The sequence below is a fragment of the Sinocyclocheilus grahami genome, unplaced genomic scaffold (assembly GCF_001515645.1).
Source record: "Sinocyclocheilus grahami isolate Dianchi unplaced genomic scaffold, SAMN03320097.WGS_v1.1 scaffold1068.1, whole genome shotgun sequence".
Lineage (NCBI taxonomy): Eukaryota > Metazoa > Chordata > Actinopteri > Cypriniformes > Cyprinidae > Sinocyclocheilus > Sinocyclocheilus grahami.
In genome coordinates this window covers 322,832-340,285 of record NW_015506247.1, presented here as the reverse complement: position 1 = coordinate 340,285, position 17,454 = coordinate 322,832, and the positions used below count along the sequence as shown (strand labels likewise).

Below are 17,454 nucleotides of genomic sequence, written 5' to 3'. Positions count from 1 at the left end.
ATTAGTATTTTTAATCAATGTTATTTTAAAATGATTTTCTTTTTTTTTCATTTGTATGACTTCATTAATTATTAGCTTTTCATTAAAGTCACAAACCCGAGTTTGGTAAACCATGTCATGTTTAATGCACTTTATGTTGCTAATTACAATGAACGGAATACATTGTCTTACTCTTTGTATTTTTATATCAGAATGGTACAAGATTGTCCTATTTAAATCAATGTGATAAACGGGTTAGGTCAAAAGCAATCTAAAAGTAATCAGTCTGATTACATTAGCTAAAATGTGTAATGTAATGGATTATGTTACTAACTACAATTGTCATGTAATTTGGAATCAGTAACGGACTTCAATTTGTAAGTATTCTACCCAGCACTGTCCACGGGTTAGATCGATAGTGTGAAGGGAAAACCATAGAAAAAACGTGATTGGGCTAATTTTGATTACCAATTGGGATGGTTTTGTTTCGTAGACCTGGCAACCCTGAATCCATCAGCAGTACACTTTCAGAAACAAAGGTACAAAAGCTGTCACTGGGGTGGTACCTTTTCAAAAGGTCCTAATATGTGTGATTTCATTACAGATCTTCTTCACTGAATACAGTACATGCTGTGAAAATTTGTCAATGAAATTTTAATCTTAAAAAGTTTGTAAACAACAAAAACAGACAACACAGGCTGAATTGATCAGTTGTCAAAGTTTGAATGTGTCTATATGTTAAGTGTTGAAATGGGTAAAGCAAAATGTATTAGGAATTTAAAAACTGCCTGATTTGCATGTACTGCAATGATGATGCAATAGAAAGTCATGGCAAGACTCAATATGTGTGTGCTTTTGTTCTGTGTTTGGTTTGGCTGCTGGTCATTACATCCTTGTGGCAACTCCTGACTCATTCTAGCATGTTATTGCATCATCGCATATAAGAACCTCAGTTGGTGACTTGTCTGACTAAGAGGGTTTTTCCACTTTATTTTAAGAATCTTAATTATGTCGCATAATGTTTTCCATGTTGCTGCTGCAAAATATATGCTACTATGTATTGGAAAAAGGAAGTATTTTTCCATTAATTTTCTCTTTTCTTAGCCATGAACCAAACCAGCCAGCTCTGATATGAATCACAACATTACAAGCATAGTCATTTAAAAAAAAACAAAAAAAAAAAACAAGGTATTTGAAAAAAAACCCCTCATGATTTATGCTGCAGTAATACTAGACATGACATTTCTACAGACATCGCAAAGGTCATAATAGGACACCAAACTCTGCTATGTCATTTTTAAAAACATAATTCAACATAATAACCCCAAAATGTAAAAATATGCAGTCTACTCCAATTAAAATTTGTGTACTGTCATCTAGGTGGTCACACCGTGACGTATCTTCAATTAGTCACACTTCTTCGTTTCCTGTCTCATGTCTAGGAATGATGTAATCAAAACAGAAATGTCAGAACAATATAAATGGATGACTATAAAGTCTGCCAGAGGTTTGTGAGCAGAAGTGAATTCTGATCTAGTTGGCTCTCAATATGACGTCTGCTTCTTGCAGGTTCCAGAGGGCAAAGTGGTCGTCCTCTCATTTCGTTTTCTCGACTTAGAAAGTGACAACCTGTGCCGGTATGATTATGTGGATGTTTATAGCGGCTATGCCAATGGACAGCGTCTCGGCCGCTTCTGTGGGACGTTCAGGCCAGGAGCCCTTGTTTCTACAAATAACAAGATGCTCATACAGATGGTATCGGATGCCAATACTGCTGGCAGTGGCTTCTTGGCCATGTACTCTGCTGCCAACCCAAATGAACGAGGTAAGATCATCATAAAAATGGACCATAAAATTGGCAGCTAATAAGACTGACTTGCTCTGTTCAACTCTGCAGAGCCAAAGGAGTTTAGTAGATGTTTTAAAATGTAGTTCAACACATTCTGATCTAGTTGGCTCTCAATATGACGTCTGCTTCTTGCAGGTTCCAGAGGGCAAAGTGGTCGTCCTCTCATTTCGTTTTCTCGACTTAGAAAGTGACAACCTGTGCCGGTATGATTATGTGGATGTTTATAGCGGCTATGCCAATGGACAGCGTCTCGGCCGCTTCTGTGGGACGTTCAGGCCAGGAGCCCTTGTTTCTACAAATAACAAGATGCTCATACAGATGGTATCGGATGCCAATACTGCTGGCAGTGGCTTCTTGGCCGTGTACTCTGCTGCCAACCCAAATGAACGAGGTAAGATCATCATAAAAATGGACCATAAAATTGGCAGCTAATAAGACTGACTTGCTCTGTTCAACTCTGCAGAGCCAAAGGAGTTTAGTAGATGTTTTAAAATGTAGTTCAACACTTTGTTTGTTCATAAATGTTGCTGAAAATTCATTGGATAACCAGTTTACCATCATACAGCCTTTCCCTTACACTCTTAAAAATAAAGGTGCTTCAAAAGGTTCTTCAAGCGATGCTATAGAAGAACCATTTTTGGTTCCACAAAGAACCATTCAGTCAAAGGTTCTTTAAAGAACCATCTCTTTCTTACCTTTTTATAATCTGAAGAACCTTATTTCGCCACAAAGAACCTTTTGTGAAACAGAAAGATTCTTCAGATGTTAAAGGTTCTTTATGGAACCATTTAGACAAAAAGGTTCTTCTATGGCATCGCAAAGCACCTTTATTTTTAAGAGTGTACTTGCATCCAAAATGATCTATGTTTCCATCCATAAATTCCGATGTTTTTAGGCATGGATTGTTTTTAAGAGGGCAAAGGTCAACTTTAATGAGCATTTAAGAGCTATCTGACAGCTCCTAAAGAAGCCAGAGGTCAAGATAATGCTGGGGAAGAGAAATGGATCTTTAAGATAAACAGTTTCCAATTAGTAAATCACTAAACGATCTTGTCAATTCACACAAAAAGGAAGAATCTAAAGGGGTTTTCTCTGCAGGGTCTGACAGTTGATTTAGACCACTCTGGAGGAGCTAATTAAAGGATAGTTCGCCGATTTTCAACCAATGCAATGTTACAATGTCCCTACTAGGTAGTATGTGTAAACGTTCCCTGCATCTAGATATCCCTGTTTATTTGTCAACAAAAATGCATAATTTTGCGTCATCAGGTGGATTTTTGACAGCCCTAGGGCTTTTGTTAAAACTACAGAATGAAGGTCCACATTTTTTGCATTCCCGCCGCTTATGGACAGTTGGATTGACAGAAGGGCGGAGCCAAATTCAAAAGTGCATTATGGGTGTTGAAGTTTGTGGCAAAAGAAAATGCCGCGGCCCCTTTTCTCTAGCAATGGTGTGCCAATTTCAAAACAATTTAGCATTTCTACTGCATAGACAGCCAAGTTTTATTAAAAGCCCATCTTGCCATTGGTGAATGATCCCTTGAAGAATATCTCCCCCATAATGTGTCTGCTTATTTAACATTTGAGAGTTTCTTTTGTCTTATATTTTTTTTACTCATTAAATTCATTATATTCATTAATTCTTGTTAGACTCTTGTAGATCTCATTACTGTAATATGCGATTTGTACTCTATTAAATTTGTATTAAAATGTACGTACAGTATTGGAAAAATCATGACTTTTTGTTGGAAAAGAAGAATTTTTTTTGGGGGGGGGGGGGGTGTATTAATATGCTTTCCTAAACACTCCCCCGGGCTGTCAATGATTGGAAAAACAGATGATCCCGCCCCAAACTCACACCATTGGTTGACCAAGTGTTGCTGTTTCAGGCTGGTTTGGATGCTAAACCTGGAAGTAAACCTGAAACAGCTTACTTTATAATTGAATTACAAGAAGCTTGTATAGAACAAAGTATTTCCGGATCTAAAAATTTGTAACTTTTACATGCTAAATATTATTTCTTTCTTATGGTTATATGACTTGAGACATTCTTGACTGGTCTAGTGGCATTCAATCTTTTTAGTATAGCATAGAGATCCAAAAGGCCTGTTTCAAATCGCACACAGATAGTTTTATAGTATGCTTTTGTCATATTTTCTGGTGTAAAAATAGTCTTAGGCACCAAAATCAATGCACAGTGCTTTTGAATCCCACATTCAGTTCTAGAAGCATCAGCTGGGGAAAAGAGTCTGGAAGGAATAAGGCTGGAACGGTACATGATCTTCCTTCCTACTGCACATTTAAAAGCACCACGCTGGGACCAACAAGTCTTTAGACTCTCGCGTAATGACAAGACTGTAGGGAAATACGTTTTAAAGCCTGCTGAATATGATGCTGTGCAATTATCTCATGCATTTCTTTTAATTAGGGCTGAACAACCTCACGCTGGATGCTCGGTCTATGTTTAGTGTTCCTCTTGTGGAATTTAAAAGAGGAAACATTTTGTAAACTCCTGTCTGGATGGATGTTTACAGGAGATCAGTACTGTGGTGGGAGATTAATGAAGCCATCAGGAACCTTCAAGACCCCCAACTGGCCAGAGAAAGACTATCCTGCTGGAGTCACGTGTTCTTGGCATATAGTAGCACCGAAGAACCAGGTGGAATCATATTACAATTTCAATTGTTTTTAGTGGATTATTATTATTAACTTGTCTACATAAAGGAATGCTATACCTCAAAATGTCCTGAGCAATTATTTTTCAAAGCTTGTAGACTTACGATTTTCACCTGGAGTACTAGACTAGTCCCTATACACTCTTAAAAATAAAGGTGCTTCAAAAGGTTCTTCACAGCGATGCCATAGAAGAACCATTTTTGGTTCCACAAAGAACCATTCAGTCAAAGGTTCTTAAAAGAACCATCTCTTTCTTACCTTTTTATAATCTGAAGAACCTTTTTTCGCCACAAAGAACCTTTTGTGAATCAGAAAGATTCTTCAGATGTTAAAGGTTCTTTATGGAACCATTTAGACAAAAAGGTTCTTCTATGGCATCGTGAAGCACCTTTATTTTTAAGAGTGTAGTCCCAGCTTTGCAAGTTAAAGTGTGATGTGATCATTATTGCAGATACTGCTTCTGTGTGATTTGCATATAGCTAAAATACATGTTCTTTTTTTTTTACAGATTATAGAGGTGAAATTTGAGAAGTTTGATGTGGAGAGGGACAACTACTGCCGTTACGATTACGTAGCAATTTTTAATGGTGGAGAAATCAATGATGCTAAAAGAATTGGGAAATACTGTGGTGACAGCCCACCAGCGTATGTATCATATATGTTATATCCATCATATTAATTCAGCCCTTTGCTCTATATTAAATATATAAGCATGTAGCTGTTAGCAGTACTACTTTATTTACATTCTGTGTATCTCTTTTGCTTTAGACCCGTGTTCTCAGAGGGGAACCAGCTCTTCATTCAGTTCCTCTCAGATCTCAGTTTAACAGCAGATGGCTTTATTGGTCATTACAAATTTAGACCCAAGAAGTTTCCCTCCACAACCGTTCCACCAACCACAACAGCACCACCCACCACCACCGCCAGACCTATACGTAAGAACACCCACAAAACCTGCTGCTGAGGGCAATTCTCCCTAATCATACTGTATGTAGTTGGTGAGTTTAATGTTAGCCTACATTACAGGGGTTGCCTTGCCTATTGAAAACGCCAACTTCAACATCCCCAACTTGAATTGAAATGCTACCATGTTCAATGTCCTGGGAAATCTGTTTTATTTATATTTTCCCTTCAAATTCTGTTTTATTTTTTCCCATATTCTATTTTTTTTCCCGTTTGAATTGTTTTACATTCTGTTTTAATGGTTAAATTTAATTTTAGCAATTAAAAAGCTTGTCTGGTGAATTGAACTAATGAAACTTACAATATAATTGAGCAACCGTGCTTTAAAAGCTTAACAAACATGACATTTTTATAAATTAAATGTTTTATAAAATGTAATATTTTCCCCCAAATCTGAATCTTTTCCCCTAAATTCTGTTTTGTTTCATTTTAATGGTTTATTTAAAGTTTAATAATGAAAAAGCATGTCTAATCAATTCATTTCATAAAAGTTCATTTTACGTAACTTTAACTATTTATTTATTTATGTTTACCATAATTAGGCCCTGTGAAATGTTTTATTGTCAAATCACCCTATTTAAATGACTTAAAAGGCTGGAATAATGATGCTGAAAATAAGAATAAATTACAATTTGAAATATATTGAAATAGAAAACTGTTTTTTAAAACAAAAATATTTCACAATATTACAACTTGACTGTATTTTTGATAATATAAACGCAGCCTTGGTGAGCAAAAGAGACTTCTTTCAGAAACATTTAAAAATCTTACCGACCCCAAACTTTTGTAAGCTGAATATATATTTCCAGAAATGTCTAAATTCTAAACAGTGTTAAATGGAGCTGGAAGTACAACACCGCTACATTATGAATGGATTTAATTAGACAAATGATTTAATGAGTAGGTTTCTTGCCCATGAATGTCAACCTAAGCAGAGAAGAATTTGGAATATACTGGTATTATTATTAGGTGAGAATTATTTGGTCCGTATTATTTGGTCCATTGAATTATTTAAATGATTTATTTGAATAAATAAATATGTTAATGATATAGAGCAATTCCAGGCAATTGTACATCCATTTCTTCTTTGATATCAGCTTGATCCAATTTCTGAAGCTTGCACCTAATCCAGACTTTCTCACTTTTTGCACTCACCTACTAAAAGACAAGCTCTGCTGTGCTGGCTCGGAGTCAGTATGCTACAGTAAAACAACTTTTTAAAGTTTTTTTTTTTTTTGCTATCTCTGCTCTCCTCTCCAGCTTTGAAGTATTCTGCTGCGCTGTGTCAACAGAAATGCAAACGGAAGGGAACCCCTGAGAGCCACTACTGTTCCAGCAACTTTGGTAAGAGAAGCTCTCTGCTTCGTTTTTGCTGACACATGAAGACACACACACACACACACACACACACACACAAGTGCAAACTGAGGTGGGACCTTGGGTGGGGGGCAACAGAGTAAGTGGAAACAAGCACAGATTGTTCACATTTTGTCTATAATCTAAGTGCGTGTTTTTATTGCTCTTTTTTTTAGCATGCTATCTTTGGCCTGCTGGTTTGTGTCAGTGTGTTTCAAAAGATTCCTTGAGCATTTTTTGCCATCAGCACAGTGGATTTGTGTGTGGGATACACTAGTGCTCTAGTGTAAATAGACTGCAGTGGACTGTGGGTAAACGGTTGGTAAATGGGAGTGTTGATTCAGTCGAGCTCTTTGGCCGCAGTCGCTGCCCCTGGAACAGGTCTGCAATTTTCATGTCCAGCATCGAGCAGATATTTCATTCTGATTTCTGCTGTTTACTTGGATTTGCATACAGGGAAAACATGTGGTCAGTGGAGAGCAGAGTCACATTGAGAAACAAGATCTGAATGTGAACGAAGGTGGAAAGTTACAAGCACATCCTGTCAAATTTTTATGATCACACACTTTATGTACCAACAAATTAATAAACGCAAGTTTAGGATGTCAGATTGAAAACACATGTAGAGTACACATAAGCCATATTTAACATTTCCCAAACTTACCATTTCATGTATTTATTTCATTTCCCAAAATTTACAAAATGTCCCAGTCATTTAGTTTGATTCTGCTGCTTCTACTTATTGGTCTATCAGAAGGAGTTTAGTATGGAAGTCCATTTCCACCACTGAATAAAAACTAAAACAAGAGACTTTTTCTCTCACAATTCTGACCTTTTTATAAACTTGCAATTGTGAGTTATAAAGCCAGAATTGCATGATAGAAACTCACAATTCTGAGAAGTAAAGTCAGAATTCCGAGATTTAAACTCGCAATGGTGAGAAAACAGTCAAAATTTGGAGAAAAAAGTCAGAATTGTGGGATATAAACTAGCAATTTGCGACAGCAATATTATATCTTGCATTTCTGGCTTTATAACTCTCAATTCCAAGTTTATATCACACAGTTCTGAGAAAAAAAGTCAGCATTGCAAGGTGTAAATTCGCAAAAAAGTCAGAAGCGCACATTTATATCACGAAATTCTGACTTTATAACTCGCAATTGCAAGCTTAAATCTCACAATTCAGAGAAAAAAAGTCAGAATTGCGAAATTGTACCATGCAATTCTGAAAAAATATATACAATTGTGAGAAAAAAAGTTGTGAGATAAAAAGTTACAATTACCTTGTTTTATTTTTTTATTCACTGGCGTAAACAGGCTTTCATAGTTTAGTTTATTTGAAGTAAAAAGTACTGAAATTAAGAAAAGCTCCCTAATAAAGACAAAAATGTTGTCAAAGCCCAAATTTTGATATCGATCTGTGTAATTAAAGTGATTGAAATTAGTCTCTAAAGCGGGTTTTTTTTTTGACCATTAGTGATCACTGGAACGGTCATCACAGCTGTAACGCGGGGAGGTAGCATGTACGCCACCATCTCCATAATTAATGTCTACAAGGAAGGTAACCTTGCTATCCAGCAGGCTGGCAAAACCATGAGCACAAAGATTGTCGTCATTTGCAAGAAGTGTCCCTACATCAGACGGGGTAAGTGCCTTCCTCAGCTTTAGTAAATGATAACACTAACATGCTGGACAGTTTCATCTGCCTCAGAGAGCTACTGAAGCGCATCATTGTAGCCTCTCATACTGAATACGTAATTGTGTTCCTGTTAGTAATGCTTGTTTGTTTGTCAGTGTGTAAAAATAAGGAAATATTTCAGGTTATTTTCCACTTCGTTTCTGAGAACAGCATCTGTAGCATGACGACAGTTACCACAGACTGAAATAGCTTCCAACAGGCTTTCTATTAACTCAACTGTGAGCTATGTTTGAGTGTAAGATTAGAAACAGGGTAAAACAAACGTTCTGCAAAAGTTTGCTAAACAAATGGGTGCCTTGCTGTATTTTGGTTATGAAAAAACATACAAACTCTTCCCAATTCAAGCAGGTAGTTACTCTTAAAGGTGCATTCAGTAGTATGGCGTTAATTTAACTCTTTCCCCGCAATTGATGGAATTTTCATGCTTCCCATGTTTTTATTTTATACGGTAGGGGGCGCTATTACACATGATCTGAAAGGGTACACAATCTCTGGATCAAAACACAGGTGAAGAAGAAGAAGAAACAATTTATAGCATATGTAAGCAGATGCATATGTAAAATAACGTGATCATCAAACATTAAACAAAACTAAATACTAAATAAATACTAAATAAATATCAACCCAGGAAGTGGTGTAAGACTGGAAGCTTTGGAGGTGTTGATGGAAACTATCTACTAATGTTCTGATCATTGTTCTGAATCTTATCTGGACGTAGTATATGACAAAAACGCAATTTTCTCTGCTTTTTTTGTTCAAAAATGCAAATAAAATAAAAAACTGCCAGGGAAAGAGTTAAAAAGTTGTACACAATAAGAAACACAATGCATTTTGGTCATCAGTTGTGCTCCATCAATTATAGAAAATGTTCACTTTTTGTTCCAAGTAAAAATAATAGAATGTAAGTTTGGAACAGCATGAGAGTGAGTAAATAATGGCAAAATTTTCATTTTTGGGTCAACAGTTCCATTAAATTTGTTCCATTAGGTTAGTGGTGCATTAAGCAGCCCATTAAATTTTGCTTGGTAACAGTGAAGTTAGCAGCCAGACCCACTGTCAAAGTATGTTTTTATGACAACATCTCACTGTCATATGTTTATATGGTATATAAACATATGGAGTGGTTAGTGCGACTGAGGCCCCAGAGAAAGGCTGATTCAAAGCCCTTCCTGAATGTCTCTGCCGTTCCGTCACTGCATTCAAGTTTTTTCTGTGTGGTGTCACTAGGTTTTAACTACATCTTCATGGGCCAGGCAGATGAAGAGGGACGTGGAATGATCGCCCCCCATCATTTCTTAATGGCTTTCAAGGCCAAGAACCAGAGGGTCTTCAACATGCTGAAGAACAAACGCTGCTGAGTTCTTACAGACAATTTTTGGTCTCAAAATCCACACATGGATGTGCGATGTCTTCATATTTGCCCTGCATGTCCCAACTTCCTTCATCGCCCTCTCCAGAGGAGGCCAAGGACTGTTGAAGCACATGGCACATGCCTGGTTGGGCTCTCTTGGTTCCTACTTCTCTTCTGGCTGTTGTGATGAGCATCAAAATGGCAGCAAGAGCAAAGGTAGTAAGACATGACAGGCGAAGAAAGCTAGAATGTAAAGATCAAGATGATAGTGTTTTGGCACCGTTTACAAGATATTTCTAGATTTATGATCAATTAGAAAAGTTAGAGAAGCTTTGTTGCTGATGTCTAAAAGGCAATAAACTAGTAGCACACCTTTGAAATCATGCTGGATATGTTACACTTTGTCTATAAAATATTTTCATAGAAATGGATTACTAGTGGTGAGTGTAAAGTTATAAATTATTTGTTTTATGAAAGAAAAAGAAAAGTTCATTATAAGTTAAGTCTTCATGTTTTATTTGGTATGTGTATTTTTGTAAATGTATTACATTTTTTTTTTCCAGAATCAAATTTCAGCTGATTTCAATGAAGATTTAAAGGAAGTTTTTGGAGTTCAAAATATTCAGGTAGTTCACATGATCATGTCAGGACATCTGTTTCTAAAATTGCCTAGGGCTCAGAGTGCTTGACTATGAAGGGCACTATTAACATTTAACTCCTTAGTAAACTCTTAAAAGGTCCATATTCTACAAACATTTTCAGGTTTAAGTTTTAAGTGTTTCTTTTCAGCATCAAAAAAACACAAAAAATCCTATGAGATATTCTTCAACCCTGCTCCTGGTTTCAGTGGGTCTGTCCTGCAGAGTTTAGGTCCAATCCTAATCAAACACACCTAAACCAGTAGATCGAAGTCTTCATGATCACTTGACATGATCAAAATTACAAACAGATTAGTAAAAAAACGTTGTAAGACAGTTGGTCTTCAGGAGCAGGGTTGAAGACTGTTGCATTACAATACATTAAATGTGAATTAATCTTAAAATACATATTCAAATACTGCACGTTACTAAGAACTTATGCGAGTTCAATATAAAACATTTAGTCATAAATGTTATTTATTTGAAAAGGATGACACTTTTAGAAAGCAAGTAGGATGCAAGAATATTACATAAGTTATGGTTCTGCAGGCTTTGGTGTAGAATAAACAGAGCTTAATAATTACTATTCCAGTAGAGTCCCAGGACTTCGTCTTCCAAAGAAAAAGAAGAGCGTTGTTGAGCATGCTGGGTCACTTTTACTAAATGCACATGGCTTAGCTTCTGGGGTAAAACATGGCATATTTAGAAGTGCGGAAGCCCAAAATATCCCTCATTTCATTGCGGAACTTGGAGAGGTCTTGCCGCAGATCATTGAGGTTCTCTACCGTGGCCTGGTCCATGCTCTGCATCTTCTGCCTTGTGGAGGTCAGGTAACGGTGAACAAGACAGCACACAATCTTCTGGTAGTTCTCATCTCTTTTCTGCTTTAGGGCCCTCCATTCCTGGAAGCAAAGAGTTAGAGGGTCATGCAAGTTGACTGTAAGCCATAATATGTCTAGAGCTCACCTCTCTTTCACTAACAGTGCTGAAGTTAACGTTTTTTCCCACCAAAATGTTAATGTAGTACTGGACGCAGTTCTCGGCCAGTGCTCAAGAAAACCTATTGCAAAGTGGCCCCAATTTTTCCACAGAATTGAAAATTAAACTGTAACATAGCACGTTATGTTGCTACGCGTTGATTATGCTACTACGCAAACAGCCCATAAATAACCACTAGTCCTGCTCCTTGAGGGCCAACTTCCTGCAGAGTTTAGCTCCACCTGCTTGGAAGTTTTGAGCACTCCTCAAGACCTTGACTACCTGGTTCAGTTGTTTTTAAATTGCAGTTGAAGTTAAAGCCTTCCGGGAGCAGGATTGGCTACCCTGGTGTATGCAGTTCTGTGTTATGTTGTTCATAGTACTGAGAGTGAATCTTGCGTAGCGACAGTTCTCAAAAACCAGGGGTGTCCAATCCTGTTCCTGGAGGGCCACTGTCCTGCAGAGTTCAGCTCCAACCCCAATTAAACACAACTGAACCAGCTAATCAAAGTCTAACCAGAAATATACTAAAAAACTTCCTGGCAGATGTGGTGAGGCAAGTTGGAGCTAAACTCTGCAGGACAGTGGCCCTCCAGGACTGAGTTTGGACACCCCTGTCATAAACCAAACTAGGGGTGTCCCATCCTGCTCCGAGAGGGCCAGTTTCCTGCAGAGTTTAGCTCCAACACATCTTCCTGTAGGTTTCTAGTAATCCTGAAGATCTTGACTAGATGATTCAGGTGTGTTTAATTGGGATTGGAGCTAAACTCTGCAAGAAGGTGTCCCTCATGGAACAGGATTGGACACCCCTGTCATAAACTCTGTGCTCGGTGTTGTTCCTGCTCAAGATAGATTGAAACTGAACAAGCAAAATGTACTGTCTTTATTTTGCACATGGACAGACAAATGTATGGACACTTTTTGTTTCTCCAGAGCAGTTTCATCCTCTCGCTCTCGTAGACAACAAAAACCCCCTAGTAATGCACCTGCTCTGGCACCATGCTGAATGATAGGATGTCTTTAGGAGCAAGAGTTTGTACTTGATTGACAAATAGATCAATTATCCATATACCACTAAATGCGAACTATGGATATAGTTTGTAGGTAGATTTTCCCAGATCTAAGTTCAAATACATCTTACATACCTTGAGGCTATTCTGTCTCTTGACCTTGCCTGTGGAAGTGTGTGAACAGATCCATTTGCTCAGGCTGATGACCAGGTAGCACATGGTCTTGGGTGAGGGGAGGATGTTTAAAGGTGGAGGCAGTGTGCACTTATCATCAAAGTAGCTGAGCCACAGCTTGGCCCGGGCAAACTTCCACTCCTTATCTTCATGGTTCTAGAAGCAAATGAAATCATCAAGGTACAACAATGATGACTTCGCTACCTGTTGCTAGCTGCCTGATACATGTTTCCACATGTACAAGTAACTACATGTATATGTACTTATACATGTCTTCTTGTTATAAAGAGTAATATATCTGTAGATTGCTATCCATTAGTACGTCCATTTATCTCAGTCGTGAGTGACTGGTCACATGGCATTTGATGGCTCAAGTGCTTTTGTCCAGAATTGAGTGTCCATAAGCGAAGATGGCTTCCAGTGTGCCAGCTGATCAAAGGTTGTTGAGATAAACGGGAATGCTAATGGATAAACCTCCTCAAAACGACCAATTAGACCACATTAACCTCTCCGCTGCCCCCATCAGGTTTGGAGAAGCCATAGTGTTTATGTGATGTTAACACTGGTAAATGAATATGTAGAACTTTAGTTTATTAATTCTACTTGTCAGAAACACACAATTATGGTATCATCATGTATCATGTTGAGAAAGCACCTATAGTTTTTACAATCAAATCATCTCAAGGGTCACTCACAGCAATCTGTCTGAAGCTCTTATGCAGCATGGCCCCCAGGAGTTTAGTGAGAACAATGACCACAACAATGTTGTAGGTACCGACGATAACAGCACCAACAAACGACCGCAGCTCCTCTGTGTAGCTGATCCTTGTAACACGCAGAGTCACATGTGCTAGGCAAAAAATGTACCAGAAGAGGGCGACACATGTCCCCATAAACCTGGAGAAAGTTGAAGATAAATGATTAAGGGAAAAGATTTTATTAAAAAAGACCTCTCATATTTTTTTTCATGGTCAACATGGAACCTTGCATCTTTAGAACAATGATTTATGGCCCTGTCCCAAATCGCACCGTAAGCCATCACGGTCTTCCTCTGAGTCCACACTTTCATGACGAAATGCTGCTTTGACTGTCGAGTAGAAGTATGCTGCGGAGCTCACCTCGATGCGGGCTCGGCAGAAGTGCTTATCCAGGACGCGCAGCAGTCGCAAAGGGGGCACTCGCGAGCACCCTTCTGAAAGCTAAAATGACAAATGGGACACCCTACGGTCTCATTGACTTTATGGACACGCGCATGGTGTGGCCATTGCAAGTCCGCAAGACCGCAAGTGCACATGAAGTGAGCCATTTAGGACAGGGCCTGTGTCACAGAAACCTAAAAACTGCTTTGTCTGTCAAATACTTTTGAAATGAGTCATATCATGAGGAAGAACTCAGAACTCAAAACTTCCTCCCTAATCCAAGAAGAGCATTTATTGAAACTAAGATGCCAAAACTAATTTTGAAAGAAAAATGCATGATATGACCCCTTTAACTTTTATTTTTGCGCCTTTTAGGAAAGACGACATGAGTCTTAGAGTAAAAAAAACAACAACCTGACTTATATTCTCTGATTAGTGTAAATTAGATGAAATACAAAGTACGTGTGAAAGGTGTTGTTGCTCTGCTCTTGACAGAAGATGCCCGTGCAGTTCTGGGTTATATTTTTGGAGCTGGAGAGGTCCTTGTCTTTTCCATACAGTTGTGTCAGGCCAATGGTGAAAGAGATGAGTACGAGCAGCAATAAGCCAAGAAACTTCCCAAACTCTTGTAGCATCTGGACCATGGAGATCTGCAATGACAAATACACCAGCCCTTCCAAATCAAAGCCTGAGCAGCCCAGACTGAGTTACATATGGAGATACCATAGGGATCTGTAGAAAGGTTCCTAACAAAAAATACTCCAAGTTAAATACAACTTAAGATCCACTGTCATCATGCTGCATTCTGTTGATTACCACAGAAAATCTTTTTGACTCATTCCTGATTGGATAAGAGAGAGAGAAAAAAACCTGCCAGCACTGAATTTATTTATTTATTTATTTTTTGGTTCATTAGTTTTCAAGTTTTGGCTCATCTTATTGGAGTCCAAATAAAAACACACAGTAAATATAAAATTCCAATGAATAAATTACAAAAATGAAGATAAATCTGCAACAACCAAAATACTTTTTTAAATTCATACATTTTTAAAAATTAAAAATAAAAATTAAAAGTTTGAAAACAATTTAGTATACTTAAATCTAATTAAATATGACTATTGCATTGCTTAAGAAAAAACTAATATAGCACAAAACATATGGACCCCTTTTATGATATTATGTTTTTAAATTTTTTTTAGCTTGTTTGTTTTGGTCATTTTTGGAGCGTCACAGGCTATGGTTTTAAATATTTCTCAAATAAATGCTTAAATATATATTATATTAGATAAGATACATATTGGATCCCTTGGTAACACTTTACTTGAAGGGGTGTGCATAAGACTGACATGACACCTTCATAATCATGACATGACACATGTCATGAATATGAAGGAGGTTTTATGCATGTTTATGACAACTGTCATTAAGTGTCATTCGCTCAGTTATGTCATTTTTAATGCAAATATGACATTATTTGACCTAACCCTAACCCTACCCTTACCCCTAACCATAGCCCATAACAAAGACATCTCAAACAATGTCATCTTTGCATTAAAAATTACATAACTGAGTGAATGACATGCATAAAAAATCTTCATATTCATGACATGTGTCATGTCATGATTATGAAGGTGTCATGTCAGTCTTATGCACACCCCTTCAAGTAAAGTGTAACCGATCCCTTTCTATGAAAAAGCTTTTTGTAAATGATATGATCTTAGATCATAACCTAGATGTGCTCTTGACAGAAACCTGGCTAAAACCAGATGATTACATTGTTTTAAATGAGTCTACCCCCCAAGTTTACTGTTATAAACAAAACATGAGCCGCGTTCAAAAGGTTAAAGGGGAGGTGTTGGTACATTTTATAGTAGTATTTTCAGTATTTCTCAGAGCTCTGGTTTCACTCATAATTCGTTTGAAGTAATGGTGCATTATATAACATTATGTGTTAATGATAAATCCCCTGTGACGTTTGTACTGGCTACTGTATACAGGCCACTAGGGCACCATACATACTTTATTAAAGAATTTGCTGATTTTCTATCTAAGTTAGTGCTGGCTGCAGATAAAATCTTAATTGTTGGTGATTTCACTATCCATGTTGACAATGAAAAAGATGCATTGGGATCAGCATTTAGACATTCTGAACTCTATTGGGTTTAGACAACATGTGTCAGGACCTACTCATTGTCGTAATCATACTTTAGAGTTAATACTGTCACATGGAATTGATGTTAATGGCGTTGAAATTCTGCAGCAGTGATGATATCTCGGATCATTATCTAGTCTTGTGTATACTCCATATAGCTAAAGCTGCAAACTCAACTCCTTGTTACAAATATGGAAGAAACATCACTTCTACAACAAAAGACTACTTTGTAAATAATCTTCCTGGCTTGTCTCAATTTCTCAGCAAATCCAATAGCTCAGAAATACTTGATGTTGTAACAGAAACTATTGACTCTCTCTCTTTTCTAGCACTTTAGATACGGTTGCTCCTTTAAAGAAGATTAAGGAAAACAGTCAGACACTGTGGAATAACGAGCACACTTGTACTCCAAAAGAGAGCAGCTCGGAAAATGGAGCACAGCTGGAAGAAAACAAAACTAGAGGTAGCCTATTTCATATTGCATGGAGGGAAAGTACTTCTACTTATAGAAAAGCTCTAAAAACTGCTAGATCTGCTTACTTTACGTCTTTTTTTAGAAGAAAACAAACACAATCCTATGCATTTATTTAATACAGTGGCTAAATTAATGAAACATAAAGCATCAGCATGCGCAGACATTTCCCAACAGCACAGCAGTAATGACTTTATGAACTTCTTTACTTCTAAGATCGATACTATTAGAGATACAATTCTAACCATGCAGCCATAAGCTACAGTATCGCATGAGACAGTGCACTATAGATTCCCTGAGGAACAATTCCACTCATTCTCTGCTATAGGAGAGGAAGAATTGTATAAACATGTCAAATCATCGAGATATCATCAGGAAACATGGGGTTAGCTTTCACTGTTATGCTGATGATACTCAGCTCTATATTTCTTTGCGGCCCGACAAAACATACCAATTTGCAAAACTAACAGAATGCATAGCTGATATAAAAAACTGGATGACTAGTAATTTCCTACTGCTAAATTCTGAAAAAAACCCCTAAAAAAACAGGTGTTAATTATCGAACCAAAAACCTCATGTAATAATCTAGAACACTGTCTAACACTTGAAGGCTGTGCTGTCAATTTTTCGTCATCAGTTAGGAACCTATATGTATTTGATAGCAATCTTTCCTTTAAAAGTCATGTTTCTAACATTTGTAAAAATGCATTTTTTCATCATAAACATATATCTAAATTATGACCTTTGCTCTCAGTGTCAAATGCAGAAATGTTAATTCATGCATTCATGACTTCAAGGTTAGATTATTGTAATACTTTATTGGATGGTTTCTCTGCGCTCGTATTAAACAAACTCTAGCTGGTCCAAAATGCACATGATCCTTCAGAAATTATTCTAATATGATTTGCTGCTAAGATTTGTGGAAACTATAATACATTCAAGAGAACAGCATTTTTTTTGGTAACAATGTAAAAGTCTCTTTTGATCAGTTTAATGATCATTGCTGAATAAAAAGTAT

At 37.3% G+C, this 17,454-nt stretch overlaps 2 protein-coding genes across 4 annotated transcripts in view; one reads left to right on the top strand and one right to left on the bottom strand.

Moving 5' to 3' along the window:
* The window catches only part of LOC107566300 (procollagen C-endopeptidase enhancer 2-like), a 15,770-nt gene extending 5,532 nt beyond the window's left edge, over positions 1–10,238 (top strand). The window contains exons 3-9 of the mRNA XM_016251707.1: positions 1,549–1,804; positions 4,363–4,487; positions 5,013–5,149; positions 5,273–5,439; positions 6,728–6,811; positions 8,301–8,468; positions 9,750–10,238. Of these exons, the coding sequence (XP_016107193.1) occupies positions 1,549–1,804; positions 4,363–4,487; positions 5,013–5,149; positions 5,273–5,439; positions 6,728–6,811; positions 8,301–8,468; positions 9,750–9,880 (1,068 nt within the window). The 3' untranslated portion in view covers positions 9,881–10,238. The remainder of the gene's footprint in view (positions 1–1,548; positions 1,805–4,362; positions 4,488–5,012; positions 5,150–5,272; positions 5,440–6,727; positions 6,812–8,300; positions 8,469–9,749) is intronic.
* A 749-nt stretch (positions 10,239–10,987) lies between these two features.
* LOC107566298 (short transient receptor potential channel 1-like) overlaps positions 10,988–17,454 on the bottom strand; it is a 35,413-nt gene continuing 28,946 nt past the window's right edge. For all 3 annotated transcript variants that reach the window (XM_016251703.1, XM_016251702.1, XM_016251704.1), the window contains 4 exons: positions 14,275–14,462; positions 13,369–13,570; positions 12,635–12,829; positions 10,988–11,413 (listed from right to left, as the gene is read on the bottom strand). In XM_016251703.1, the coding sequence (XP_016107189.1) occupies positions 11,186–11,413; positions 12,635–12,829; positions 13,369–13,570; positions 14,275–14,462 (813 nt within the window). In that variant the 3' untranslated portion in view covers positions 10,988–11,185. The remainder of the gene's footprint in view (positions 11,414–12,634; positions 12,830–13,368; positions 13,571–14,274; positions 14,463–17,454) is intronic.